This window comes from Orbicella faveolata, unplaced genomic scaffold (assembly GCF_042242905.1).
Source record: "Orbicella faveolata isolate gen_17 unplaced genomic scaffold, um_ofav_v1 contig_1, whole genome shotgun sequence".
Taxonomy (NCBI): domain Eukaryota; kingdom Metazoa; phylum Cnidaria; class Anthozoa; order Scleractinia; family Merulinidae; genus Orbicella; species Orbicella faveolata.
Genome location: NW_028301536.1, coordinates 5,323,962 through 5,351,496, shown reverse-complemented (window position 1 = coordinate 5,351,496; position 27,535 = coordinate 5,323,962). Strand labels below are relative to the sequence as shown.

At 41.0% G+C, this 27,535-nt stretch overlaps 2 protein-coding genes across 4 annotated transcripts in view; both read left to right on the top strand.

The window, feature by feature from the left end:
- Positions 1 to 482: 482 nt before the first annotated feature.
- On the top strand, positions 483 to 23,304 carry LOC110065062 (uncharacterized). Of its 3 annotated transcripts, none has more exons than XM_089295499.1 (8): positions 483 to 585; positions 9,543 to 9,626; positions 10,252 to 10,413; positions 10,565 to 10,642; positions 10,847 to 10,914; positions 11,531 to 11,656; positions 17,865 to 21,740; positions 22,616 to 23,304. In XM_089295499.1, exons 2-7 carry the CDS (start codon positions 9,557 to 9,559, stop codon positions 21,726 to 21,728), a joined length of 4,368 nt encoding a protein of 1,455 aa, XP_089151625.1. In that variant the 5' UTR covers positions 483 to 585; positions 9,543 to 9,556; the 3' UTR covers positions 21,729 to 21,740; positions 22,616 to 23,304. The 3 variants fall into 3 exon arrangements, with proteins under 3 accessions (XP_089151625.1, XP_089151717.1, XP_089151664.1); XM_089295591.1 differs by lacking the exon at positions 483 to 585 and adding an exon at positions 1,391 to 1,714; XM_089295538.1 differs by lacking the exon at positions 483 to 585 and adding an exon at positions 3,662 to 3,774.
- The window catches only part of LOC149117809 (uncharacterized), an 80,256-nt gene continuing 53,264 nt past the window's right edge, over positions 544 to 27,535 (top strand). The window contains exon 1 of the mRNA XM_089295982.1: positions 544 to 585. The gene's annotated coding sequence lies outside the window, so the exon portion shown is untranslated. The remainder of the gene's footprint in view (positions 586 to 27,535) is intronic.

The following is a 27,535-nucleotide window of genomic DNA, read 5'->3' as shown; positions in this document are numbered from 1 at the left end:
AACCAGGTCGATATTTTCATTCAAACGGATGGCGGTATAATTTTGGCCCAGTACCTGTTTTCCATTAAGGGATTCTGTAGTATACCTTTCAAGTTTTGTTTCAATTTTTGACCAATTCATATTGAAAGTTTTGTATGATTTAAACGGATACTTTCATGGAGATTTTGCTGCAGGTTTGGTCAAAAAGGTCCAACAATTGTCACAAACCACCTTCGCTCATAAACTGCATGCGCCTAGAATTGAGCTCAGTGAATTATTGAAAAGTGTACTAAGTTCTCAGCCATTTTTCCAAATCTTAAAAAAAATCTATGACTGCCTGCCTGCATTAATCATTTGTTTGTACTTAAATCACGTGAAAGTCCTTGAAGGTCACGCGGCATTTTCCGAGAAAAAGGGAAATTCCCCGAAACTTCTGACACAAGTCAACTTCCGTCCGCGCGGTTTGTGTCCACTTGCCAGTAAGCTCTTTATCCAGGTCAGTTGGGTATAACTGTTCTGTCAACTCCTAAGCAAATCGTTTTGTATTCAAGCAAAGTTATGATCTAAGTGTCATCCTGTTGATCATCGTGGTAAATAGAAGATCAGGTAAGTTTTTGTTTTGTTGCGGTGTGTGCCTCTGCGCGTGAACAATATTCATTTACGAGACTTCAATTCTTCACGGGTCTTCACGGCTTCGATTACAAGCTACTTTTAAGAATTTTGAGACAAACTGGCTCGCTCTGATCTTGACACCGATTTACAGCTTGTACAATAATCTTGTCAGTTGAAATCGACACACTTTTAGATATGTTAAATGAAAAAAGAAAACCATGCATCGACTTTCAAGCGATTTTAGAGCGACGGCTGGTTCATTCGATCTTAATTCGCGGAAAACAGGATTAAACGAATGCCGACGTCTACCTTGAAAATGCAAAGATTCCGTCCAAATCAGATCGACAAGCTTTCTTTCCAGAAAGCTTTAATGCCGTAAAAAATAGTTTTTTCTCTGTCTTCCGTGATGTCGCCTGAAATTACGCAATGAGAAAACTGAAAACATCTTTTCTTTCCTAAAAAACCCTCTAAAATAATTTTACCCTTGAGGGGGCTTGAGGGGAGGGGAGGTCCAGGCACCTCTTGTTTCTCTTGCTGCCATGATGGAAACATATGAGTTAGAATCTGGTCGATATTTTCATTCAAATGGATCTGTGTAATTTTGGCCCAGTACTTCTTTCTTCATTTAGGGATTTCTGTAGTATGCCTTTCAAGTTTTCTGACAATCTTTGACCATTTGATACTTAGAAGTTTTATATGATTTAAAGGGACACTTTCATGGAAATTTTGCTGCATTTTTGGTCGAGAGGTGCAACAATTGTCCCAAACCACCTTCATTCAATAAACCGCATGCGCCTAGAATCGAACGTGAATTGTTGAATATTGTTGAAAAGAGCCTGCAAAGCCATTAATCTATTTTTTTCAGTACTTTAATCACGTGAAAGTTTTTCAAGGTCACGCGGCATTTCCGAGAAAATTAAAGGGGAAAATCCCCAAATTTCTGACACGATTCAATTTCCGCTCGAGCGGTTTGTCCATTCGCACTGTAAGCTCTTTGTTCAGGTCAGTTGTATATAATTGTCCTGTTCATTCGAAAGCAAATCGTTTTGTATTCAAGCACAGTTATGATTGAAGTGTCATCCTGTGGGTTCACCGTGGTAAACAGAAGATCACAGAAGATCGGGTAAGCTCTTGTTTTGTTGTGGTGTCCTGCTCGTGGACAATACGAGACGATTAAATTCCTCACGGCTTCGATTATTACTGTGCAACGATCCACTGCTTGTACGATAATTTTTCCGTCGAAATCAACGACACACTTAAAAATTCGAACGGGAAAAAGAGGATATCGACATCAACTTTCCAGCGACTTTAATTGGATCGGCGGGTGATTCATTCGATCTTAGCTACTTAGGGGAAACCAGGGGTAAACAATTGCCGATTTGGTAGTCTTGAGAATTCAAGTCTTCTGAATTCTGCCTTAATCATATCGACAAGTTTTCTTTTCAGATAGCTTTTATACCGTGAAAAAGTGAACGTGGTCTTATCAACTTTAACAATAGGGAGCTTAAGCAACGACGACGACGACGCCGAGGACGACGCCTAGTAAAAAATGAATTTATATTTTACAAGCGGAATTCTTGATTGTCTAGATCTGTTCGGTACGCCAATGGCTCTTAAAATGTGCTTAGGCTAAATATGCAGCGACGAGATTACTTTCTTGGGGAAAAAGGTCCATGTCTTCATTCAAATGGATCGGTAGAGGTTTGGCCCAATACTTGTTTTCCAGTTAAAGGTTTCTGTTGTATGCCTTTCAAGTTATAGTACAATGTTGGACCATTTGATAGTTAGGAGTACTTTGATACTTAGGGGCACTTTCATAAAGATTTTGCTGCATTTTTGATCACAAGGGTTCTACAATTATCACTAAGCATCCGCGCTCATAAACCGCATGCGCCTTTGTGACGATACTGCGTGTAATTTAAGTGATTTTTCCAAGCCGCATAAGTAATATTTGAAAATGTCTGGCTATCTGGCTGCGTTAATATATTTATTTTTACTTTAATCTCTGAAAGGCTTTCAAGGTCACGCGGTATTGTTCCAAGAAAAAGGGAAAAACCCCAGATTTCTGACACGAGTCAGTTTTTGCCCGCGGGAGCTGTGTTGCTCTTTTCACTCCAAAGCAAGGTGCTTTGTTTTCAAGGAAAGTTATGATTCAATTTTCATCCTGTTCGTCACCGTGGTAAAGCTTTTCACTGAGGCCTAGGGTTCCATTATAATTTTTGAAAATCTTAGTCTCAATGTTGTTTTTTTCTTTTTAAGAGATTGCTACAAAAAATAATAATAATAATAATAATAATAATAATAAAATAAAATAAATAAATAACTAGGTCTCGCAGCGTATTCCCAAATCCGTCGGAGTAAACAAAAATACATTTGCTCTCAGTAGGTTTCCATCTTTGAGTTGTAGCCGCATCATTTAACGAAAAACAAAGAGCGAATAACGATTAAAAACCAAACCAAAACCGAAAACCTAAAACAATGAGATGGGTTTTTGCCGTGAAGGGGAAAGTACGAATAGAAATACGATTCATTCACTGCACCAAAAAAAGGCAAAAGAAACAAAAGTCAGGCATATCAAATGTACCGTAATGTCTAATCTGCTTACACTGTCCTCTGAGGGAACTCCCGTATGAGACTAAAAAGAAGAGGATTCTTGTCTGAAAATTCGAATGAATATCCTAAAGAAGGTCAATCTAGGCGTGACTCAAGCTTAATTTGATCCCTTCAAGAAACCATTTTGAAAGGGACAAACAAGTTTGGACTGCGGTTTTTTGTAAAGAAATATTTGTACGCCTGTTATCCTAAAAGATACCTTGACCACTAAAATTTGTGGCATTTCGTCCTGAACACCTTGACTGAGATTTACTCCCCTGAACGAGACAACAAGCATGCCCATCACCTCAGGGTTGAATGTTTCTGTCTGCATTTGAAAAACTATTGACTGGCTGCGTGAATGTTTCTAATTTTACGTTAATCACGTGAAAGTCTTTCAAGGTCAGGCGCCATTGTTCTGAGAAAAAGGGGAAAACCCCACATTCTTGACGCGAGTCAATTTACACACGCCCACATTCAGGTAAGTTACATATAAACTGCTCTGTTCGAAAGCGAGTCGTTTTGTATTTTTTAAGCAAAGTTATGATTCAAGTGTCATCCGGTTGGTCACCGTGCTAAATAGAAGATCAGGTAAGATATATTGTTTCGTGGCGGGACGTTTTTGCTGGCTGTTGTTGGCGAACAATTCATCACTCCTATCATTCATGTATTTATTTACAATACTGTTAAATTTTTCACGGCTTCGATTACATAAACTGGCTCGCTCTGATCTTTACATCAGTTTACAGCTTGTACGATAATCTGAAGTTTGAACGGGAAAAAAAGCCATGCATTGAATATCATCGACTATTGAGCGATCTTGGAGCGATGGCTGATTTATTCGATTTTTATACGGGAAACCATGAGTAAACAATTGAGGGTCGTACAGGGGTATTCTCGTGATGCGTGATTAGCTGATTTTATTTTCCGTGAAACATGAATTTAGGTAGGATGGCGCAATTTGGTCTAAAAATAGAAAAATTGTCCCATAAAATAGGTGCGCGCGGATTCCAAGACTTACGGTCCCCGTCCCCGATTATGCCTCCTCATTTAGGAAATTATTCTTAGTCATTCGTGACCTGAAGGTTTTGCGTGACTCGTGAAGAACTTGAATTATTAACCGATATTCGTGATTTTACCACTCTATTCTTCGTGGTTTTGAACGCGAGTCCTCCGAGTCGTTAGAGTCGTCTATCGAGCTAGAGTGTCTTAGGTATGCGATTTGCAATATGCAACCTTGACTTAGCCTTTCGCGATTTTGCTTTCTTCAAACGCTCTTTTTGTGTAAGGACAGGTTATTGAAAAGAGTAGTTACTTGCTTATTTTCGTTATTCGGGAAAACGAAATTTTTAAGCGATAATGTATTGTGTGACGTCATCGCTTTATGCTGCGTGCTTGCATTCCTTTGGATAGTGATTTGGCGTAGTTTCGTCGCGTATATGTCCGTCGCGCTTATGTCGCGCACGATTCACCCCTTCTGTGGAAGGGAAATACACTCCGGGAGGTAGCAAATAAGCACTGTGTGAGCATTGTACGAGCACTGAGATATCTGAACTAAACTTATATGTGTGGGACACGCGATAGGTCAAGGGTCTACATTAAATTTACGTATTGGTGAGCGTTGTTTAGGGCTGAACTAAACGTATCTGTGGGCTGAAATAGTGGTGAAATTAAACTAGAATTGAAGAAGAGCATTGAAGAAGTTCGCTGTGAAAGCAGTTGAGATAGCAGAAAGCAATGGAGAATAGTGTTACGAAAAGGTGAGCTAGCTGAAGGTTTTGTCCTTATCAGAACTGGTTAATGTAGCTTATGGTTTCTTTAATGCAATACAGAGCGGCGGTTGGGTTACACACATTTACATGAAAGCCAAAGAATACTCAAGTCGTGTAAGAGGGAAGTTTTGGTTTATGCCATTGTTTACATTTTACCTGGAGGCAATGCAATGTATCTTTCAACTTTAAGGGCCTCTTCATATGAGCCCGGTCAACCGGGCTGGCTCGGTTTCCAAGATCTCGCCTCGCTTCTCCTTCCTTCGTAAAAATTTCGATGGGTTCATATGAGAAGCCAGGCTGCCATATGAACAACCATATGAACACTCCAGTCCGGGTAACTGGGACGCAACTTTTTCGACGAAATAGCTTCGCTTTCGCAACATAGCGGTCAAAATGGCATAATTTTTGCCTTGTATGTATTTCCACTTTAGGAGTAGGCGAATTAGCTTTATTAGTAAAGTTACAAGAGTCCACAAAGCTGCGACAGCCGTGAACGATACAAGTTTTTGTGCCACTATTTTGGTTGTGTTTCTTGGATTTTATCCCGGTAGACCGGGCTGAAATTTCCCATATGAACAGACAACAAAATTCGTCCCGGTAACCGAACCAGCCCGGTTACCGGGCTTATATGAAGAGGCCCTAAAAGTAATTCGCTGAAGAACTAATCCTTTTGCCGTAATGAAAACAGCCTATAACTGTCACGCATGATAAGAGTACAAATTAGGTTTGGTTTGTGAAAAACAACTAGAAGAGTCTAGAAGACGCGATTTAACCACAGGATTTTCAGCTGAAAAACATTCACAATGGAAAACAGGTTATTTTTGTAATAAAACAGAAGGTTTACAGTAGTGATAATGAATTCAAGTTACAATTCATTTGCAGGTTTCAGTTTTTTGTAAAGTTTTACAAATGTGGTGTTTTAAATTTTCTCTCAACGGAAGAGTGGTTGTGATTAAACAATAGATAATGGTTTAGTCAGTGGTAAATCAATAGGAAGGTTCATTAAAAACAGGTATAAGGTTAAAACAACAAATTAATTTCCGGTGAGGTAATTAGCGTTGCCAAATGTCTGTTATTTCAAGATAAGGTGTTGATTTCAGAGAGAAACAATGAAAATACTGTTTGTTGTTTTCAAGTTTACGTATGTTGTTGATATACTTTAAACAACACGTCTCACTTTATCCGGAGAGATGTAAGTTTATTCATTTCTTTGCAGCTTCTAGGATCAGCAGTAAGAGTTTATTCGCCATCTCTGCTTTCGGGGAACTAGGAACGTATCCTTTGCGGCCGTCGTTTGCAGTTTGTAGGATCCGCGTAGTGTCTTTAATTTCAGCGTTTAAAAGAAGATTTTTATTGCGGATTGTACTTTAAGCAATATCAGATAAATTTGCGCTCACCGGCAAACTGATAATTCGAACACATCGTCTGTACATACAACTTTAGATCTACTAGCAAGTTGCACACGCGATAGGTCAAGGGTCAACATAAAATTTACGTATTGGTGAGCGCTGTTTAACCCGGACTTTTGCTGTCTTGAGATGAATTCAATTGAATGAGCACTGTCAGAGCAGTGTATGAGTACTGAAATATCTGAACTAAACTTATCTGTGAACTGAAATAAACTGTATTGGTGAAAGTCTGGATCCGCCACTGGATTTCTCTTGGGGACATCTATCACAATATTCTTTTACATTGTTTTATTTCATAAGTCTCATTGCCGGTCATTTCGAAAAGTAAACAAAAGGGAGAAAGGTGAATTGCACTATTCAGTTCAAAGAGGAACAATTGAACAAAGGGAACAAGTAAGCTTGCGATGCGAGCGATCACTTGGACTCTCAAAACCCTACTTTGCAAAGCTACTTCCCACACAGGTTGTACCTCACTAATTTACTTAAGTTTAACCATCGGCCTGTATGTTTGTGATCCAATTTTCTTGGAACAATTTTAGAAATAGCACGTACACGTCATCGCTTCTGCATGCATTGCGTGCCGTTTATTATATCCGTGAACCGTGATCCCCTATTTTTTCCGTTCGTGAACCGTGCTAGAGACCCCCCTGTACGACCCTCACAATTGCCGCAGAGGATACAAGGAATTTGGCGACCTCACAGCCAGGCAAGGAAATTTCGGCTCGAACCAATTTGCTCCAAGCTTTGAAGTTATTGGAGCTGCTGCCTCAGTGACTGCGGAAGGAAAGTCCTCGAGTTAAATCGTTCGATAACTTCCCGAAACTTTGGTAAAAGATAATTACAGCATTCATGGCTGCCAGGTTTGCTTAAAAAGGGAAAAGGGAAGGCCTGGAACTGGTAACTCGTGGGTAACTGAAGACGCAGGCTCGAGCAGGCAGACCACAAGCTCAAGGCATGTTACGAAATAAAACCGAATCAGGGTCAAACTCCAACAGGACACACAACAGACAAAATATGACGGTATAAAGAGTTTCCAGAAGTGCCAGACGAGGTCAAAGTAAACTAAGATTTGCGTAATTTCATATCCTAAAAATGTTGTTATTTGTCGTGGAAAGTCAGCACCCTTTGGCCGTTAAGCATATTAGTTCATATTTTGTTGTTTATATGGTTACAAAAGCACACACAAAAAAACAAAAATAAAACAAGAAAACGCCATCATTTTACGCTAAACAGTCAACCTCATTGACACCTTCTTTTAACATTCGTTTCACGGCGGAAATTTTTTTAAAAAACCGCAAAAATCACACAAATTAGCGGGTAATGCCTACTTGCGTCATGCCTCTTTCAGTTATGCCTTCTTGCGTTATGCCTCTTTGCGTTATCCCTCTCTGTTTTATGCTTCTTTGCGATATGCCTCTTTGAGTTGTGCCTACTTGCTTTATGCCTGTTTGCGTTATGCCTTTTTGCGTTATGCCTCTTTGAGTTATGTTTATTTGCGTTATGCCTCTTTAAGTAATGCCTCCTTGCGTTATTCCTCCTTGCGTTATGCCTCTTTGACGTATGCTTAGCGTTATGCCCTTTTGAGTTATATCTATTTGCGTTATGCCTCTTTGCGTTGTGCCTCTCTGTTTTATGCCTCTTTGCGGTATGCCTCTTTGAGTTATGCTTACTTACGTTATGCCTTTTTGAGTTATATCCATTTGCGCTATGCCTCTTTGCGTTATGCCTCTCTGTTTTATGCCTCTTTGCGTTATGCCTCTTTGAGTTATGCCTCTCTGTTTTATGCCTCTTTAATTTGCGTTATGCCTCTTTGCGTTATGCCTCTCTGTTTTATGCCTCTTTGCGTTATGCCTCTTTGCGTTATGCCTCTCAGTTTTATTCCTCCGCGTTATGCTTCCTTGAGTTATGCCTCTTTGAGTTAGAGGTGTTTGCGTTATGCCTCCTTGCGTTATGCCTCTTTGAGTAATATCTATTTGCGTGATGCATTTTTGAGTTATGTCTTATTGCGATATACCTCTTTTCGTTATGCCTGTCTGTTTTATGCCTCTTGGAGTTATGCCTCCTTACGTTATGCCTTTTTGAGTTCCGTCTAGTGCGTTATGCCTCTGCGTTTTTCCTCTGTGTTTTATGCCTCTTAGCGTTATGCCCCTTTGAGTTATGTCTATTTGCGTTATACCTCTTTGCGTTATGCCTCTCAGTTTTATTCCTGTGCGTTATGCTTCCTTGGGTTATGCCTGTTTGAGTTAGATCTGTTTTTGTTATGCCTCTCTGGGTAATGTCTATTTGCGTGATACCTTTTTGAGTTATGCCTACTTGTTTTATGCCTTTTTGAGTTATGGCTATTTGCGTTATGCCTCTCAGTCTTATGGCTCTTTGCGTTAAGCCTCTTTGCGATGAGCATTCTTGCGATATGCCTCTTTTAGTTATGCGTCTTTGTGTTATGCCTATTTGCGCTATGCCTATGTGAAGAATCAGCTTGTTGCCGTTCAGTTATGGATTGTTATTGAGTAGGTTTGAAGGTTGAATTTTGTTACATACCTTGACCGGCCAGAATTCTATCCTGCAAGACAGGGTAGAAGAATGTACAAGGAAAAATACAAGAAATGGGAAAATCGTGCGTTTTGTTCCTGTTGATGAGCCAGAAATCAATGTTCTGTTTGAAGCCAAGCAACCCCTTCAACAGGAAGAATCAATTCCTCTTATGCGAGCCAAGCAACTCCTTCGTCAGGCAGAATTTATTTCTTCCAGGAAACTTGCAACTCCTTTCGGAGGGAAAGCTATTTGACGTTTCACACTCGGGAAGTATTGCTTCCTTTCGGTGAAACTGTTAAAAATCATCGTTATTTGACTGTAGTCAAGTCAAGTTTTCTTTACGACTAGAAGGTATTCGAAGGAATCGTCTTTACTCCAATTCAAAGTTATCAAATTTACAGTTAAAATGTTGTTGGTACTTCAGAGGTGAAAACAACTTCAAGCCACACCCACAAAACAGAATTGTAGTACCTCATAGGGGTTCTTTTTAAAAATTTCCGACGAGCAGCCCCGTCCTAGCGTTTTCAGATGGAAATCTTTCCGTCGGAAGTAGAAACTTTTTCTGAGATATAGGCTTGACAAACAGAAATGAATTGGGCGCAAAAACGAAAATTTGAAATCTTAAAATTTCATTTTGTTTCGACAGGGTTTTTTTCAGCAATGGCGGAAAGTCAAGTCACTTCACCGTCTTGTGATGCTAACCCAGATTTTGATGATGACAATTTAAAAGGTATAGAAATAGATATTAATTTTATAACATAACTTAATAACATCGAAATTGTTTAGCTGGAATGATCTATGGACACGACCACATAAACGGCTCATAAAATGTTGTAGAGCGTGAGACGGAATGCATCGCCCACAAATAAATCATGAAGTAGAAGTGTTCACTTTTATGTCTTATAGAAGTAAAGTGAAGAAGGTTCCGGGTTTGAAGGACAAAGATGAAGTTTTTGCCATATGTGTAAAGTTCCCCTACAAAGTTACAAAATTCAGTTATAAATTTGTATGTATCGGAAGCTAAAACACCATTAGCCACAGCAGTTGCTCTTTTAGAAATAATTATGAACTTGGACAGATGCGCACAATCAAGCAATGCAATTTTCTGGTTCTGGATCCTGTTCCGAATGAAGTATCCTGGCGTTGATCGCTGACCGAAGATGAACGGCTGGGCTATGGGGACGAGACTTGTTTCAAGAAAATACATCTTAGCGGTACTTGCAAGGAATAAACATTTCAAGCTTCTAGCCATGGCATACTTTACAGTAAGGAATACGAATTAGCAAATTGTGTGTCAGTGTTAGGCATCCTTGGAAAATTTCAGCCATTTATTAAATCACCGTTTCGATTTTCAGCGATAGCCACAGTCTACTTAGAAGAAGGTAACAAAGAATACAGAAGAAAAGAAGCTAGTAACGCCCTGTCGTTCTACACACAAGGAATCCAAGTGAAATGCAAAGATGACGTACTGAATGCCAAACTGTACAGTAACAGAGCTACTGCTCATTCCTATCTGGGTAAGATCTTATTTTATATTTTATCCGATTGATTTCGTGTCAAACACGGGCAGTTAGCTATAATTTTGCTACGTAACTGAATTTACTCTATCGTTACCTTTATGCTTTCTACGGTACGAGGTAACATAATAATTTTATCTTTATTTGCTAGGAAATTACCAGGAAACACTGAATGATGCAACAGCCGCTGTCACTTTGGAACCAGCTTTCATTAAAGCCATAGAAAGAGGTAAGTTCTTGACGACCATTTTTGTTGACTTGTGTATGACAAGTCTAAACGAATTAGCAAAAAACCGCTAATCGTAAGTTTGCAGGCCTTTCAATAAAGTGTCATCTGAAGAAACAGGAAGACTTTTTGTGTTGTTAGTTTGTCCGCCGTTCCTCATTATTTTATTCTTATAGCAATATAATTGAATCTATTTTAATTTTTTAGGAGCTAGTGCTTGTATAAAGCTAAAGCGTTACGAAGAAGCCACGACCTGGTGTGATAAGGGATTGGCAGTATCCTTTGTAAAATGTTACATTCTTTTACATTCTTAAAAGACACAGGTTCTACCTTTAAGGATTTTCCAGAAAATAGTGGTCCACGGTAAGACTGGAACAAAACTGTGCTAAAATCCCTTTAAACTAGCAAGAAACTAGGTAAATAACAAGTCATTTATAAATAATTATTGGATGAGGCCGAAGGCTGAGGCTGATAACCCTTACCGAGACCTTGATTATTTTGGATACCACAAAAGCCGAATCTAATAATTGTTTTATTATACATTGAAGGGAAAAAAAATGGAAGTCATGTTTTTGCTTCTTCGCTGACAGCAAGCAACAAAAAGCGCGCCAACTTGAGATGATTACCCTTAGAAATCGTATGCACGGTGGTCATACATGACATGATTACCCGTGACCTTGAGTGTCCTTGAAACGATTATTGTATAATCTGCAGCTAGATGACGTCATAGGCGCTAATTACAAAAATTCATTGTACGCTTTCGGCCGATCAGAAAAGAGATTGTTCAGTTTGTTCAGGAAAGAGTTCAATGTATAATAATGGTATTTGTCGTTACGATCAGTATCCATGACCTTTTCATAACATTGTGTCTTGTGACTTGACAACAAGAAGATTGACAAGAACAAGAAGACATTAGTTGATTTACGGGCCAAGTGTGTCAGTGAACCTGATACATCACAAGAAACAAAGAGACAGAACATGAAGAGCATACCTGTCACTCACACTGCAATAGCTCAGGTAAATATTATTACAATAAAAATAGGATTGGCCCAAGAAAATGTTCTCGAGGCTTAAACGGTAAAGCTGAGCGTTGTATTTTTCTGAGGCTCTTCGCATAGCACCCCACAGAAATGTTTTTCGCCCCAAGCAAAAACACTAATCGACGCATGTTGAATAAGGTTTTTGAACACAAAGCTGCAACAGATAAGAAAAGTGCCCTGAATTAAAAAATGGCTGTCGCAGAGAAGCAGATCATGTGGATTCCAATATGGTATTTATAAAACTGAGTAAGCTCTACCAATCGATCACAATTTAAAGTTTGATGATTACAATGGGTCCGCTGTGATTCTGTGCCGTGCAAATCAACGCAAACGTGGCCTGTTTCATCGGGATGCAAGATGACGTCCTTTTTTTGACATGACTAGGACAATTATTTATTTCATATGTTCACGAACGCGACTTTGAATCGCCTCGGCTTTGGGATATTGTTAACCGTGGGAACAGCTATAGATAGTTCAGTCTTTATGAGCGACAGATAGCTCAGTCTCTAACCTGTCGTGCATTGTTTCGAACGGTGGAAAAGTACTCTGAAGGCACGATCCATAAGAGTGAACCTGATCAAAGACCGGCAATGTAAATACTAATCAGGGGAAATATTCGAGTCAGTCGCACGAGGTTTGTTTACGATAAACGAGCACTGACAGCTGTAGAGGCCCGCAAATGATTCCCAAATTGTACCTCAAATAAACCCAGGACCGGAAATGAGTCCACTGCAAAAAGTTAGGAATGGCGTGTACTCCATGATAAGTCTATGGATGGATATCTATACTATTCAATCATCCTAGGTGAAGAAAAGATATGTACCTCAGGCATAAAAGCAGGAATAAAAAGCGCTAAACACTGCGCAAATTTGACATGTGCCGACTGCAAAAACTTTCTCGTTTAGAAAACTCTAAGCAAAAACAAACATAAATCTGCGAAGATGCCCTTGCTATTATTTTAAACCGCTTAGCACTTTTCCCTGTACACTTCTTATACCTCATCATCATCATCAATCCTCATCGCACCATCGGACGCATAAGGCCTTCACAGTCTCTCTCCAGCGCGAACGATCCTGTGCCGCCTTCCAGATTTCACCCCAGGTCAAGTGTATGGTCTCGAGTGCTTTCTCCGTTGACCTCCTCCAGGTTGTTCTAGGCTTTCCTCGTTGTCTTTTCCCTTCTGGTGTCCAGAATAGACCTTCGCTAGCAATGTCGCTGGGGTCTTTCCTCAGTATGTGTCCAATCCAAGTCCATTTCCTCCGTGTTAAGCTCACCATGATGCCTTCTTGGTTACAAATCCTGCCCACTTCCAAGTTCGTCACTTTCTGTGGCTATCTTATGCCCAATATAATGCGAAGGCATTTATGGGTAAAAACCCTCAGCTTTCTAACTATTTCCTGAGTTGTTTTCCAGGTTTCCGAGCCATAGTGAAGCACTATCTTAACATTTGAGTTGTAAAGCTTTAATCTGGGCTTGAGAGAGATCTTTTTAGAGCTCCATACAGGCTTCAGTGAAGTAAATGCTTGTCTCGCTTTGCCAATACGTGCTTTCACGTCTGCGTCTGCACTTTCCTGTACATCAATCACGCTACCAAGGTAAGAGAACCGATGTATTTTCTCTATCTCCTATCCGTCTATTTTGATTTGGCAATTGCGCTTGCATCCAATGCTCATCTATTTGGTCTTTTCGCTGTTGATCTTTAACCCGACCTTACGTGCATTGTTGCTTAATCTACCTGTTTTCTCACTTAAATGCGCTCCAGAGCTGGAGAGCAGACAAAGGTCGTCAGCGTAATCCAGGTCTTCTGATACGGATGTCAGCTTCCATCTAATCCCAGTACGTTGGTTACTTGTTGTTTCCTTCAAAACGCAATCTAGGGCAATCAGAAACAGTAAAGGTGACAACATGCATCCTTGTTTTACCCCTGTTTCGACCGCAAACCATGGTGTTAAATTTCCCTCATGGAGAACGCTGCAGGTTAAGTCTCTGTATAAGGCTTGAATCATCCGAATAATCTTGTGTGAGATGCCATAAAGCTTTAAGAGTTTCCACAGGGTAGCACGGTGCACACTATCGAAAGCCTTCTCGAAGTCAATGAAATTCAGGTGCAGGGAGTCTCGCCATTCCATGCATTGTTCTGTTATATTCCTCAGGGTGGAATTCTGTTCTGCGCATGACCTTCCCTTACGGAAGCCTCCTTGTTCCTTTGTCATCTGATTGTCCACTGCCTGTTGAATTCTTGTCAGAATAATTCTGGTGAACAATTTAGACACCACTGATAAGAGAGTGATTCCCCTCTAGTTGGTACATTTAGTGGTGTTGCCCTTCTTTGGGATTTTCACGATAAGACCTCTGTGCCAGTCATCTGGGATCTGTTCCTCCTGCCATATGTGCTCGAACAAGACGAAGAGCACCTCATAAGCTGTTTCAATATCTGCATTTAGTAGTTCCGCCGGTATGTCATCATAGCCAGGGGCTTTGTTATTCGTCAGTTGTCTAATTGCTTTTCGTATTTCATTCCTAGTTATTGCGTCTGAATTTATGTCTAATTCCGGTGCATAATAAGTAATCAGTTTTTTTGTAAGTACAGTAAGTAACTACATTAATATTGTATTGTAAGCAGTGTAAGTAGCAATTAATTAAAATTAAAAATAATAATAATAATAATTCCGGTGCATTGACGTCAAGACGAGGTGGATTGCGTGGGTCATCTCTGTTGTGTATTGTACTGAAGTGTTCTGCCCAATTTTTGTTAGGGTGTTTCCGTTTAGGTCCTTAATTGTTGTAGAGTTTTGCTGGATTTACCAGAGAGACTTCTCGTAATATCATACAGCTTTCTGTTATCATTTACCTTTGTTGCTTCTTTTGCTTCTTTTCCTTTATTCTCGATGTAGTTTTTTTTTGTCTTCACGGGCATTTTTCTTAACTGCTTTGTTCTTAACTCTGTATTGTTGCTGGAGATCCCCGCCTTGAGTGTGTTGGGTTGGGTATTATTTAACATGCGTTTCTTCAATTCTTTCCTTTCCTCAACTTAAGTCCACGTATTGCCTGAGATCCACTCTTTCCTTTTTCTGGTTGAGTACCCTAGCACTTCCTTTCCTGTTTCTGTATATATGCTGTTAACACTTTGCCATATATATTCCACCCCGGTTTCTTCTTCCTGAGCGCCCATTTCCGCTAGACCCTCAAACCTGTTCTGTAGCCTTAAGCTGAACTCTCTTTGTGTTAACGGATCTTTAAGCTTGTAAAGGTTTAACCTTGTCCTTGAGGACTCTTTGACTACCCTCCTTAGTTTCAAATAGAGCCTGCCAACCACCAACATATGGCCACTTCCACCCCTAAACACCCTTGTGTCCAGGAACGAGGTTCTCCATTTGCTGGTAATTGCAAAATTATCAATCTAGTTTTTGGTGTTTTTGTCTGGGGAAATCCATGTGGTCTTATGAATCTCCCTATGAGTGAAGATGGTACCCCCTATGACCAGCCCATTAAGACCGCAGAAATCTGCAATGAGCTCTCCATTCTCATTCATGTCACCAGAGCCATGTTTTCCCATATGATCTTCTCTTCCCGTGTTGTCACTCCCAACTTTGGCATTAGGTCACCTACTACCATCAAGACGTCGTGCTTTGGTGTTGCTGCCACCTCTGACTGTAGCTGTTCATAGAAGTTGAGCTTGTCTGCCTGGTCTGCTGTATTGGTGGGTGCGTAGCATTGAATGACCGTAAGTTTCCTATATTTAGAGTAGAACCTAGCGCGGACAATCCTCTCGTTTACTGGTTTCCATGCCATAAGTGCCTTAGCAGCTGTTTTATTTAGCATAAGAGCCACACCTTCCTGATGTAGTCCATCCTTTCGGCCCGAGTATATAACAGTTGTCCCATCGGCTAATACTAGTTTGCCACTTCCCGTCCATCTGGCTCCACTAACTCCTAAAATATCAATCCTATTTTGTTTCATTTCCTTGGCCACTTGTGCAGCTTTTCCACATTCGAACATCGTTCTGACGTTCCAGCAGCCGATTCTGGTTATGAATTTAGTCCCAGCAATGAGGGTGTTTCGGCTCGCGGAGCGTCATACTACCATCCGAGGAGTGGTCCTCTTTCTGGCGACCAGTCGTCTTGCACTGTAAATTTCCTGTGTCGGTTTCTGTAGTCGCTCATTAGTCTGAGGGGGTAACTAGCCGTTTGCAGACTTGCCAGAGCCCCTATTAGCCAGTTTGTTCAGGGTTCCTGCTAGGCCTTCACAGCCACCGCAGCGGCCCCGGGAACTAAGTCCCACTGTACTTCACCCTGACAGGCAGTCCCCTACTCCGCTGTTGCCCACCTCCCACGAGCGACGACGTTAAGGGTTGGTCTTTGGGAGGCCTTCCTATACCTGCGTCCTTGATATACACGGGCTTCCATGGAAGTGTACAAGGTCAGTTTTTTTGTGTGTGCGACTTACCGTAGTGTTCTTTAATAAGATAAACGTATTTGTCAGGCCGCATGATTAGAGCTGTCGCTTTTGTTCGTGCAATTTTTTTTATTGTCAATAATCTCCTCTTTGCCGAAAGCTACGCGAAAATGTTGTCAATCCACTTGGGAATTCTCACTTCGGAATTCTCAGTTGTCTCCAAACTTGAGGATAGAGTGAACACCCCGTGTTAGCATACATCTCAGGTCCGAACCCAATAAAGTCCACTCATGTCCAATACATCCGATCCGTAACGGGTCGCAAAAGAGGTGACGGTTCGCGACGGATCGTGACGGTTCGCCGGGTCGTCACGACCCGTCACGAATCGTCACCGACTGTCTCGACCTTCACACCGGAAGTCATGTCGCGAAAAGGGATAGCGGAAATAACAGGCGAATGAAGTGTGTGAATATTCCTCGTTCTAAAAAAAGCGGCCACAAACATTCGCACAAGTGTAAAAAACGACGCACGCTAATGATGAGTCTCTCGCGAACTGACAAACGGTCACGAATCGTCACCATCCGTCCTGGTCGTGACGATCCACCGACATGTCGCGAACTGCACAAACGGTGACGGGTCGTCGCGATCCGTCCCGATCGAGACGATCCGCCGACATTTTCACCTCCCTTCATAGTACAAACATGGTCAAGGGTTGTTACCATCCGTCTCGTACGTGACGATCCGCCGACATGTCGCAAAGTGACAAACGGTGACAGGCCGTCACGACCCGTCACGGATCGTCACCACTTTGGCGACCCGTTACGGATTTGGTGTATTGAACAACCCTCATAAAGTCATTCAGGGAAGAACCTAACAAAATATTATGTTATTACTGTGAAACACAAAAATAATTGAAAACCAGAAATATTTATGGAATGTTGTTGTGTAGCTAGGAAAAAGCCAATTAAGCGTGAGGAAACTAAACCACAAACGGCAGCGTGTCCTGAACTTTATTGTGATTGATTCAGTACACAATTAACCTCTCAGAATCAAATCAAAGTGTTCACAGTTTTCCGAGTTACACATTAAAAAAAAATAATCGATTCTATAAATTCTAAATCCATTGTGCAAATTCCTGAGTCCATACCTTTCCTCCTTTTATTGCGAAGCAACCATCTCCGGTGCTGGGATCATCTGCGTTACAATTTTGGGATCATTTGCGGGCGGGGATCATTTGTGGTCCTGCAGCACGCGATTGCAAATGTTGGTTTATATTTTTGCTTTCAGCTTAGAATAACGTACGTAAAAAGAGATACTTGTACAAATTAGCTTTTTACGCTGAAACATTAACAGTTAATGTGAGAATATTTAGCACGACATTTGCAGGCTAATGTAAATATTTTTGTGAGTCTAAGGAAACTGGCGCCGTCACGCAACGTATCAAAAAATTGTAGTTTATACAGGGGACCTATTCACTGACGTGGACTTCGACACTATGAAATATCTCTCAGTAAAACCTCGGTTGTTGTTGAAAAATGTTGATTTTCCAATAGAAAGAGTTTGAAAGTCGGCAAGAGAAATCATTTAAGGTGTATAATACTAAAGTGACGGCGTCGAACGCACTCATGGTCTTTGATTACCACTAATTTACTGGCAATAATTTCGGGACTTTGATCTCTGGCCGTTTAATAGAGGCTGGCCGTTTAATAGGAGCTCGACTGTAGTCATCTTGTGTGTACCTCCTTTTACCCATGTTTGAAAGTTTTCGTCAATCAATTTTTTTTTTATAGCACAGGGAAGATTCTTTACCGAAAACTGCCAAAGATGTAGAACATGGACGTCATCTAACAATTGCCAAAGAAGTGGACAACAAAGCGAAAGAAGGAGAGGCCTATTGTAACCTTGGTATTGTTTATAAAAGTCTGGGAGATTTCAAAACAGCCATCGATTACCATGAACGTCACCTGAGAATTGCCAAAGAAGTGGGAGACAAGGCTGGAGAAGGAAGGGCCTATGGTAATCTTGGCAACGCTTACGGTGGTCTGGGAGATTTTCAAACAGCCATTGCTTACCATGAATGTCAACTGAAAATTGCCAAAGAACTGGAAGACAAGGCTGGTGAAGTGGCGGGCTATTGTAATCTGGGTAACGTTTATTATAGTCTGGGGGATGTCAGAAAAGCCACTGACTACCAGGATTGTTCTCTGACAATTGCAAAAGAAGTGGGAGATAAAATAGGAGAAGGAAGGGCCTATGGTAATCTTGGCGTTGCTTATCGAAGTCTGGGGGATTGTAAAGCAGCTATTGACTACCAGGAACGATCTCTAAAAATTGCCAAAGAGTTGGGAAACAAAGCTAGCGAAGGAAGCTCCTATGGTAATCTTGGCGAAGCTTATGATAGCCTGGGGGATTTCAAAACAGCTATCGACTACCATGAACGTCATCTTAAAATTGCCACAGAAGTGCAAGACAAAGTGGGAGAAGGGAAGGCCTATGGTAATCTTGGTATTGCCTATGAAAGTCTGGGGGATTTTAAAACAGCAGTTGATTATTACAAGCGCCATCTAAAAATTGCAAAGGAAGTGGGAGACAAATCTGGAGAAGGGAAATCTTACGGTAATCTTGGCAATGCTTATGGTGGTCTTGGCGATTTCAAAACAGCCATTGCTTACCATGAATGTCAACTAAAAATGGCCAAAGAAGTGGGAGACAAGGCTGGTGAAGGAATGGGCTATTGTAATCTGGGCAACGCTTACGGTGGTCTGGGGGATTTCAGAAAAACCACTGAATACCAGGAACGTGCTCTAAAATTTGCCAAAGAAGTTGGAGATAAAAGAGGAGAAGGAAGGGCCTATGGTAATCTTGGCGTTGCTTATCAACGTCTGGGGGATTGTAAAGCAGCTATTGACTACCAGGAACGATCTCTAAAGATTGCCAAAGAGTTGGGAAACAAAGCCGGAGAAGGAAGCTCCTATGGTAATCTTGGCGACGTTTATGATAGCCTGGGGGATTTCAAAACGGCAATTGACTACCATGAACGTCATCTAAGGAATGCGCTAGAAGTGCAAGACAAAGTGGGAGAAGGAAAGGCCTATGGTAGCCTTGGCAACGCTTATAAAAGTCTCGGGCATTTCAAAACAGCCATTGATTATCAGACACGTTATCTTAAAATTGCAAAGGAAGTGGGAGACAAATCTGGAGAAGGAAATGCTTATGGTAATCTTGGCAATGCGTATGGTGGTCTTGGGGATTTCAAAAGAGCCCTTGATTACCATGAACGTCAACTAAAAGTTGCCATAGAAGTGGGCGACAACGCGGGAGAAGGAGGGGGCTATTGCAATCTTGGCAACGTTTATTATAGTTTGGGGGATATCAAAACAGCCATTGCCTATTATCAACGTGCCCTTAAAATTTCCAAAGAAGTGGGAGATAAAGAAAGAGAAGGAGGGGCCTATGGTAATATCGGCGTCGCTTATCGAGTTCTGGGGGATTGCAAAACAGCGATTGAATACCAAGAACACGCTCTAAAAATTTCCAAGGAAGTGGGAAACAAAGCTGGAGAAGGAAGCGCCTATGGTAATCTTGGTGACGCTTATCACAATCTGGGAGATTTTAAAACAGCTATTGACTACCATGAACGTCATCTTAAAATTGCCACAGAAGTACAAGACAAAGTGGGAGAAGGAAAGGCCTATTGTAATCTTGGTGTCGCCTATAAAAGTCTAGGTGATTTCAAAACAGCAGTTGATTACTTTGAACGTCATCTTAAAATTACAAAGGAAGTGGGAGACAAATCTGGAGAAGGAAATGCTTATGGTAATCTGGGCAATGCTTACGATGGTCTTAGAGATTTCAAAACAGCCATTGCTTATCATGAACGTCAACTAAGAATTGCCACAGAAGTGGGAGACAAAGCAGGAGAAGGAGGGGGTTATTGTAATCTTAGCAACGCTTTATATTCCTTGGGGGATTTGGTACGAGCCACTGGCTACCAGGAACGTGCTCTAAAAATTTTCAAAGAGGTGGGAGATAAAAGACGAGAAGGAAGAGCCTATGGTAATCTTGGCGTTGCTTCTCGAAATCTGGGGGATTACAAAAGAGCCATTGAATACCAAGAGCGTGCTCTTACAACTGCCAAAGAATTGGGAGACAAGGCCGAGGTTGCCAATTCGTTTTATGGTCTTGGTAGGAGCTTTGAATTGCAAGGGTCCCTACCTAAGGCTCTTGATTGTTTTCAATCAAGTGTGAGAATGTTCAATATAGTTAGGCATGATCTTAAAGGTAAAGATGAGTGGAAAATCAGCTACCGCAATATGCATGAAGCTGCGTTCACCAGTCTGTGGCATCTGTTATTGAGACAAGGCAAGGTAGTCGAGGCTCTATTTGCTGCTGAGCAAGGACGTGCACAAGCACTTAATGATCTTTTGGATTTAAACTATGGGCTCGAAACATCCTACTATCAGTTACACACCAGGGAAGAAAGTACCTTCGACTCATTCAATTTCCTTCCTTCAATTGCCGTTTTTATGGCAACTGATGAAAAAGACATTGTTTTCTGGGTTGTTCAAGATGGAAAGGACGTACAATTAAGGAAAAAGGCACTCAGTGTTAACAGTTCATTGAATTTGAACGACGTCCTGAGGTCTTTAATTGTTGCTGCTTCCCAGGAAATTGACGTGAGAGCTGGTGTGAAATGCGAGGATCGTTCGCTGGATGAGCTGGGAGACGAGCAGGTGGTAAATGAAAGGTCACCGCACACATCAGCTAAGCATGTTCCCCTCCAGATGAGTGTTTTAAGAACACTTTATGACATCATCATTGATCCTATTGCAGACTTGATCCATGGTAACGAACTTATCTTGGTTCCTGAAGGTCCATTGTGTCTGGCTCCTTATGCTGCATTGTTGGACTCTAATTCCACGTATTTATGTGATGTTTTTAGGGTCCGAGTTATTCCGTCGCTCACCAGTTTGAAACTGATCACAGATTCTCCGGCTGGTTATCACAGCGAGACGGGGGTGCTTCTAGTGGGTGATCCGTGGGTACAAGAGGTTGTCATTCCAGGGAAAATATTGGAACAGCTGCCATGCGCCAGAAAAGAAGTACAGATGATTGGGAGAATGTTTAACACCAAACCACCCATTGGAAGAGAGGCAACAAAGGATGAAGTATTAAGACGACTTCCCACGGTTGCTCTAATACACATTGCGGCGCATGGTCGAATGGAAACAGGAGAAATTGCCCTGGCACCTAATACTACACGAACTTCCAAGACTCCTGCGAATGAAGACTTCCTTTTAACTATGAAAGACGTAACAAGTGCTCAAATTCGCGCAAGGCTGGTAGTATTAAGTTGCTGTCATAGTGGTCGCGGAGAGATTAAGGCTGAGGGGGTTGTTGGCATTGCACGAGCGTTTCTTGGTGCCGGTGCTCGTTCTGTCCTGGTGTCCCTGTGGGCGATTGATGACGATGCCACTCTGGAGTTCATGAAAAGTTTCTACTCACACTTGGTAAAAGGGATCAGTGCCAGTGAATCATTGAACAAAGCCATGAAACATATGAGAGAATCTGACCAGTTTAATGAAGTGAAGCACTGGGCTCCGTTTGTGTTGATTGGAGATGACGTCACAATAAAATTTGGCGGAAGCGAATAAATGTCTCTGACTGTAAGTAGGAATATGTGTAGTAGTGACTTGAAAATATCATAAGCGAAGTATTATTAGGTTTGGTACCGTATATATTTTATCTTACACGGGCTTTAAAGGCTCCCAGGCGAAAATGCGGGAAAATATCTGAAACATTATTGCACTTACTGACGTGAAGTATGTTAATAGCAGAGTGCTAAAAGGGCATGATACATTTTTAACAGTAGTTTGACTTTATCAGATATCGCTATGACAGTTCTTTGTGCAAAGAATCGTTTCAATATTAGAATTATGGAATAGGTAACGTTAAAACCTGACTGCCGTGACCTGTGGATACTTTCTGTATGGAATGATTCCTCTATGTGAAAGATTTCTTTAGCACTGAGTGTGACTATATCAGGTTTTTACGAACACAATTTACCTATACAATTCTGATATGCAAATAAATATATGAAAGATCATATATTTAAACTGCGTAGAAATATGTGAAGACATCAATGATCACTACAGTAATATACACAACTATACACAACACAGTATTTGTGAAATTAAAGCCTGAAAAAAAAAATTATCAATTATTATCGCAGCGATGATCATTGATGTCTATATCTTTGTACGCAGTTCAACTATATGATCTTTCATATATTCACTTGTATTCGTCACCATCTACGGGTATATTACGAACTCACAATATGACAAGCTCCCAGTTGGCTAGTAGCTTAGTTGGTAGTATATAGAGCACTGCACCGTGTCGCAGAAGTCATGGGTTCCAATCCCGTTAAAACCAGGAATTTTTTCAGGCTTTAATTTCACCGCTGCTTTAGTTTTGTGAATAATTTCGATGAACATTGATGCCTTTATTCAGTTTTGATGTGTTGTACATATCTATCCCTTAGGTATGGAACTTGGAAACTGTACATAGCGAGGAAGCGGAACGTGGAAACTGTACATAGCAAGGAAGTGACCAAAGTGCAGAGTCTTAATCAAGACGTGTATCTGCTAACGTGATATGAAGCTGTTTTCTTCACAAGAAGAAGTCTCAACAAACCTATGAAAGACACTGTTAACATACATAATTAATGCAAATTGTAACTAAGGAGAAAAGCAATGGTATGAACCTTTCCCAGACTAAGTTTTGTAGATGTTCAGTGCTATTATCGATGCAAATGAGGTCGACTCAGCGACTTTTTGTCAAGATATATATTGATGTTAACGTAAATACACAACTCGCTTTAAGCTACAAAGTAAATACGCCAAAGACAGAACTATTCTAATGTTTAGGCCAAGCAAGGTGTTTTGAGTTTTTGGACTTATAGTGATTAGGTGTTTTTTGATGTACGCTTTATTTGAGATATTCACCAGCAGCTTATAGACAATTAATGAGTTTGACTGCGGAAGAATAATGTAAATAGTAACATTTCAGTATTTTTCAACACAATCAACAGGGTCGTGTTTCTTAGGCGTGATACAATCCGTTTGGAGAAGTTGTTTTCACGTGTCTCTTTTACGTTTAAACATGTCATATAAATAGTGTGTAAAAGATCCTCCGAATATTTGTTTTTTCATTAAAACGGAAGAAAATTCAGCACGTAATCATCTTTCTTGGATAACTAATGCCACAAATGAAGGGCTTTATATTACACGTCAACCTCTTTTAATCCTTCTTGTACTTAGTTGAACCGTATGTCAATTATCCTGCTACGCTTGAGGAATTCTTAGCCGACTAGATCATTGGCCGACTTTTCTTTTCCAGCGCTTTCTCCGGTCTCACTTTTGTACCCGTCCCTACCACTGTAAGGTTATGTTTAGCTCCGTGATTCTTGTCGAGAATTTTGTTGTTGTGCAATCGCGATCAATTCTGATTTTGTCACTTGCCTCAGTGAAGCTGACCTCATAAAAAGAGAGAGACAGCACTTACTACCAGTTTATGCTCATAAAACCTGACTTTGCGCAATCTCTAGGGCTCCATGCACGGTTCTTGCATGGTCCGAATTTGGCCGTCACCCGAGTTGTCCCTTGTGCGACTTCGAAGCAGTGTTTTCACACTCAGACTAGACCATACGCTGGCCTAGACTGGTTCCAAAACAACAGCCAACAGCCTCCTCCACCCCCCTCCACCGCCACCTCTCCCCCCCAAAAAAATATTTCCTTAAAATTTTCAGAGCTACAATTGCAAACGGCTGTTACGTAGGGCTGCAATGATTATTGCGGAAGAAAATAACCTTGCCAAAATCTCAGATTTGCTCAGACAGAGAGAGAACAATGGAATGACGAAAGAGGGTGGAAATTGAGGAAAGGAGGACGGAGAAAGATTTCAATTCTGCGAAATATTACGAATGGCTGACTGTTAGGATCGAGAAACGCCGCTCAACGACCCATTTGGCAAATCGCTCATACTTTGCCCAAAGATACCCTTAGGTGACCTAATTCTAAAAATCATATTATAAGGTTCCAGCGAATTTTTATTTTTCAGAAATTCGCGAAAATTTGAAAGCGCGGTCAAAGTGCGGTTTTTCATGTAATAAAATGACCGAAATAAGGTGCGAGGACGAAGCGCTGCTTAAGTCTTAAAATAAATTAAATTGACTTCAAACTTCACACAAATGTGGAACAACCACTCTAATTTATTCCTCGTTTTAAACTAATCTCAGATATGTTGATATAGTGGTTTTCCAAACCATTTTAAAAACACCTATGAAGCGTGTGAAAAATAACGGCAAAATATAGGTCATGTTTAACAGCATAAAAACGCATCTGGTACCTCACTTTCCGATTATTTTACTTTAGAGCCTTAAAATATCATTATTAGACATATACCATGCCAAGTTTCATGTTCGAACTCGCAGTATTTCCCTTTGAGAAAAACGAAAATCTATGTCAATGTGTTGGGCGCAAATGACACAACAATTATACACGAACAAGAGACGAATCAATTTCAAAAGCGAAAGTAAAAGGCTATCATTAATCAATTCAATCAATTAAGCAATTCACTGCTATCAGTAGAAATATAATATCCTCATAATGTCCAATACATAAAAACTGTTTTTAGACGTTTTCGATCTTTGTTTAATTTCCTGTCCGCCGTCATGTCTAGTTTGTCATCGCGTGTATTTCCTTAATGTTAACAACAGCTGAATGGTTGTCATAACAAACGCACAGAGGTTTCCTGGAACCTCGATGTTTTCGATACACCAAAACGCTTTAAGTTCGTTAAGACACAATAATGGGTCAACCTGGAATGCTGTTTAGTATTGAGGACGTTAAAGGACTGTAAATTAATCGAGTTGAAATATCTTGAGGCAAATCAAAATCGCGCCCTTATTCTAATTGCTAAACAGCCGATCTCCGTTCAAGTTCAAGAAGTCGAGAGGTTAATTCGGCAATGTATCACCGGTACAACAACAAAATCAAACCGAGGGCATCAAAAGTGTAAGTTTAAAAGTGTAGTGGCAAGTTCGAAATAAATTTCGCCTATATGAATTGGAAACAAGAAGTGACACGGTCTGACCCGAAACAAATAAACGAAATATTAATACGACTAATTTAATCCGAAAATGTTATAGAAAACATACCTAAAAGCCGTCGATTCCCCTCAATACCACTCTACATTGCCTTAAAGAGGCCAAGCTTTCTGCTATAAGAATCAGGGGCCTCATGAATCTGTTTTTATTATAGTGGCAACCATGCTGCGTGACTGATATTCGAGACTCTGTAAAAGTTGTCACACAACCGTACGAGCAGCCCAGTCACGCTTTCACTGCTTTCGCGCAAATGTTCAACTTCAATTACAAGTTTAAAGTAGTGACAGTAGATTGAAATGCGCTTTTTAAAGCTGTCCTATCCAGGAGCAATTATTTCTTGTTCTTGAATGACTTTTGGTTGTAGCTAGAGTCGGGGAGGGGGGGGGGGGTACTCCCGGAAATTCCGAATATCTGTATGCCGTGGAAGATTAAGTGGTCTCTAGCTCTTAACGCCAACACTGAAACACCAGATGATTCTCGAAGTATCACAGGGATCACTAAGCAAAATAATTTTGAGCTTAGCTCCGCTGAGTCAGATACCTGTTGGCGCGCATATTGCATTGACCGTGGACAGGTGGAAAAACAGTTAAACCGGAAAAGCCTGTTGCACATTGTAATTCAGCATTGTCCAACACGCAATCGGTCTGGTTGTAATGCTAATCATATTTGATAGAATCTCAAGCTTTCTTTCGACACGTACTCACGTACTGGGGTGGTGACATACTACTAGATGGGCGTGGCCGGGAGCCACGAGTCAAGTCAGTCAACTCGCAAAGCTAAACCGAGAAGAGTGATAGTGAACCACTGATGGAAAGACTGCAGATTGTCCCTACGCCTTACCCTAATAGGCCTCTGTGTTATTCTAATGAACTGATGCTGTTACAATGATACTATTTAGCTTTGTGAATATGCTAATGGTCAGGGCCTGGTTCTTTTGTAATTTAGTCAGACATCGCTCTATGTTTATACTCGTTCTCTGAAGGAGACTTCAGGTCATTTTGTAAAGAGGTACGAACACTGCGACCTCAACATCAGTGCCAGTATCAACGGGTGTGACCGAGGAAGCGTCTGCTGATGTTTCCATGGATAGTAACCATGCACAACAGGGTGTATTAATGCCTTCAAGGCAGCTGCATTCGTGTCTTTCATAGGCTGTCTACTTTAGAGAGGCACTTGTCACTGGAGAAATGTACTTAGTCCCTAGAGAGACATTCCCTTATGGACTTAGCCAATATGTACTACAAACCCTGCTTGGAGCAAGCGTTGGCGCTTAACTCAAAGCCACAGTACGTCACCAAGAAGTCCTTGTTGCTTTAAAAGGGGGTTGGGCTCTCAGGGCAGTCAATGACAAGCAGCAATCGTATCTCATGGCAAAATCTCGCGTTGGTCAAACGACAGGCCGAAAGGTTGACGCCGAAATGGTGGCGCGGGAGATGCGCAGAGCCCGGGACCCTTATAATATTCGTCTTTTTCAGGTGTTAGTTTTTCTCTCACAGAGTGACGCTCTGCGCCAAAGTGATCCTGATGAGATGCATGTTCAGGCATCTGAAGAGGAGAGCAATTTTAGTCAGGTAAAGGAAGTTGTAGAAATAGTTTAGCTCCAGCATCCTTTGGTATACGACCAGCAAGACCCCTGTGCCTTGGCGATGGAGGGTGGCTTAAAGAACCTGAAACTGCCTATGCTACGGTGCGGGTGCGAAGACATGGGATTAGATATACTTCTCCCATTCGTGCGTGGAATAACTCCATACTCAGCGCTTGTGAAGTATTTTACTAACAACTGCACTTGCCGGAAGTATTATTAGGAACTGTCGATGTTTGACTTCTTCGGTATCGAGCAAACATCTCTTGCCGGGGGGGGGGGATCGTCAAATTTTTGTAGAGAGGGAGAGGGAGTAGAGGAGGGAGATCCTTTAGAGGAAAAACTAACGGCCGAATGGTCTCAACCTCGTTCCCAGCGAATTTGGGAACGAGAGGATGGTAAGATGAGAGACTCTGGGAACGAGGTTGGAATCGTCACCCTTTCCAAATTCGCTGCAGCGATTAATTTGCCTTTATCAACTTAGAAACAGATGATCTAACGTACTTTTTTCCGACACTGTGCGCAGGCGCAGCGCAACAGTGCCTTAACAAACTAATCACTCTAGAACATCTGAAAACATAGATCTCGCGAACAGCTTACTTTCCTTAAAATAGTTTTTCACAAAGAACTACTTATTAATGATTCTTTTATACTGCAAAAGAAAACCTTTACCATTAGCATGTTCATAAAGCTAAATAGTATCATTGTAACAG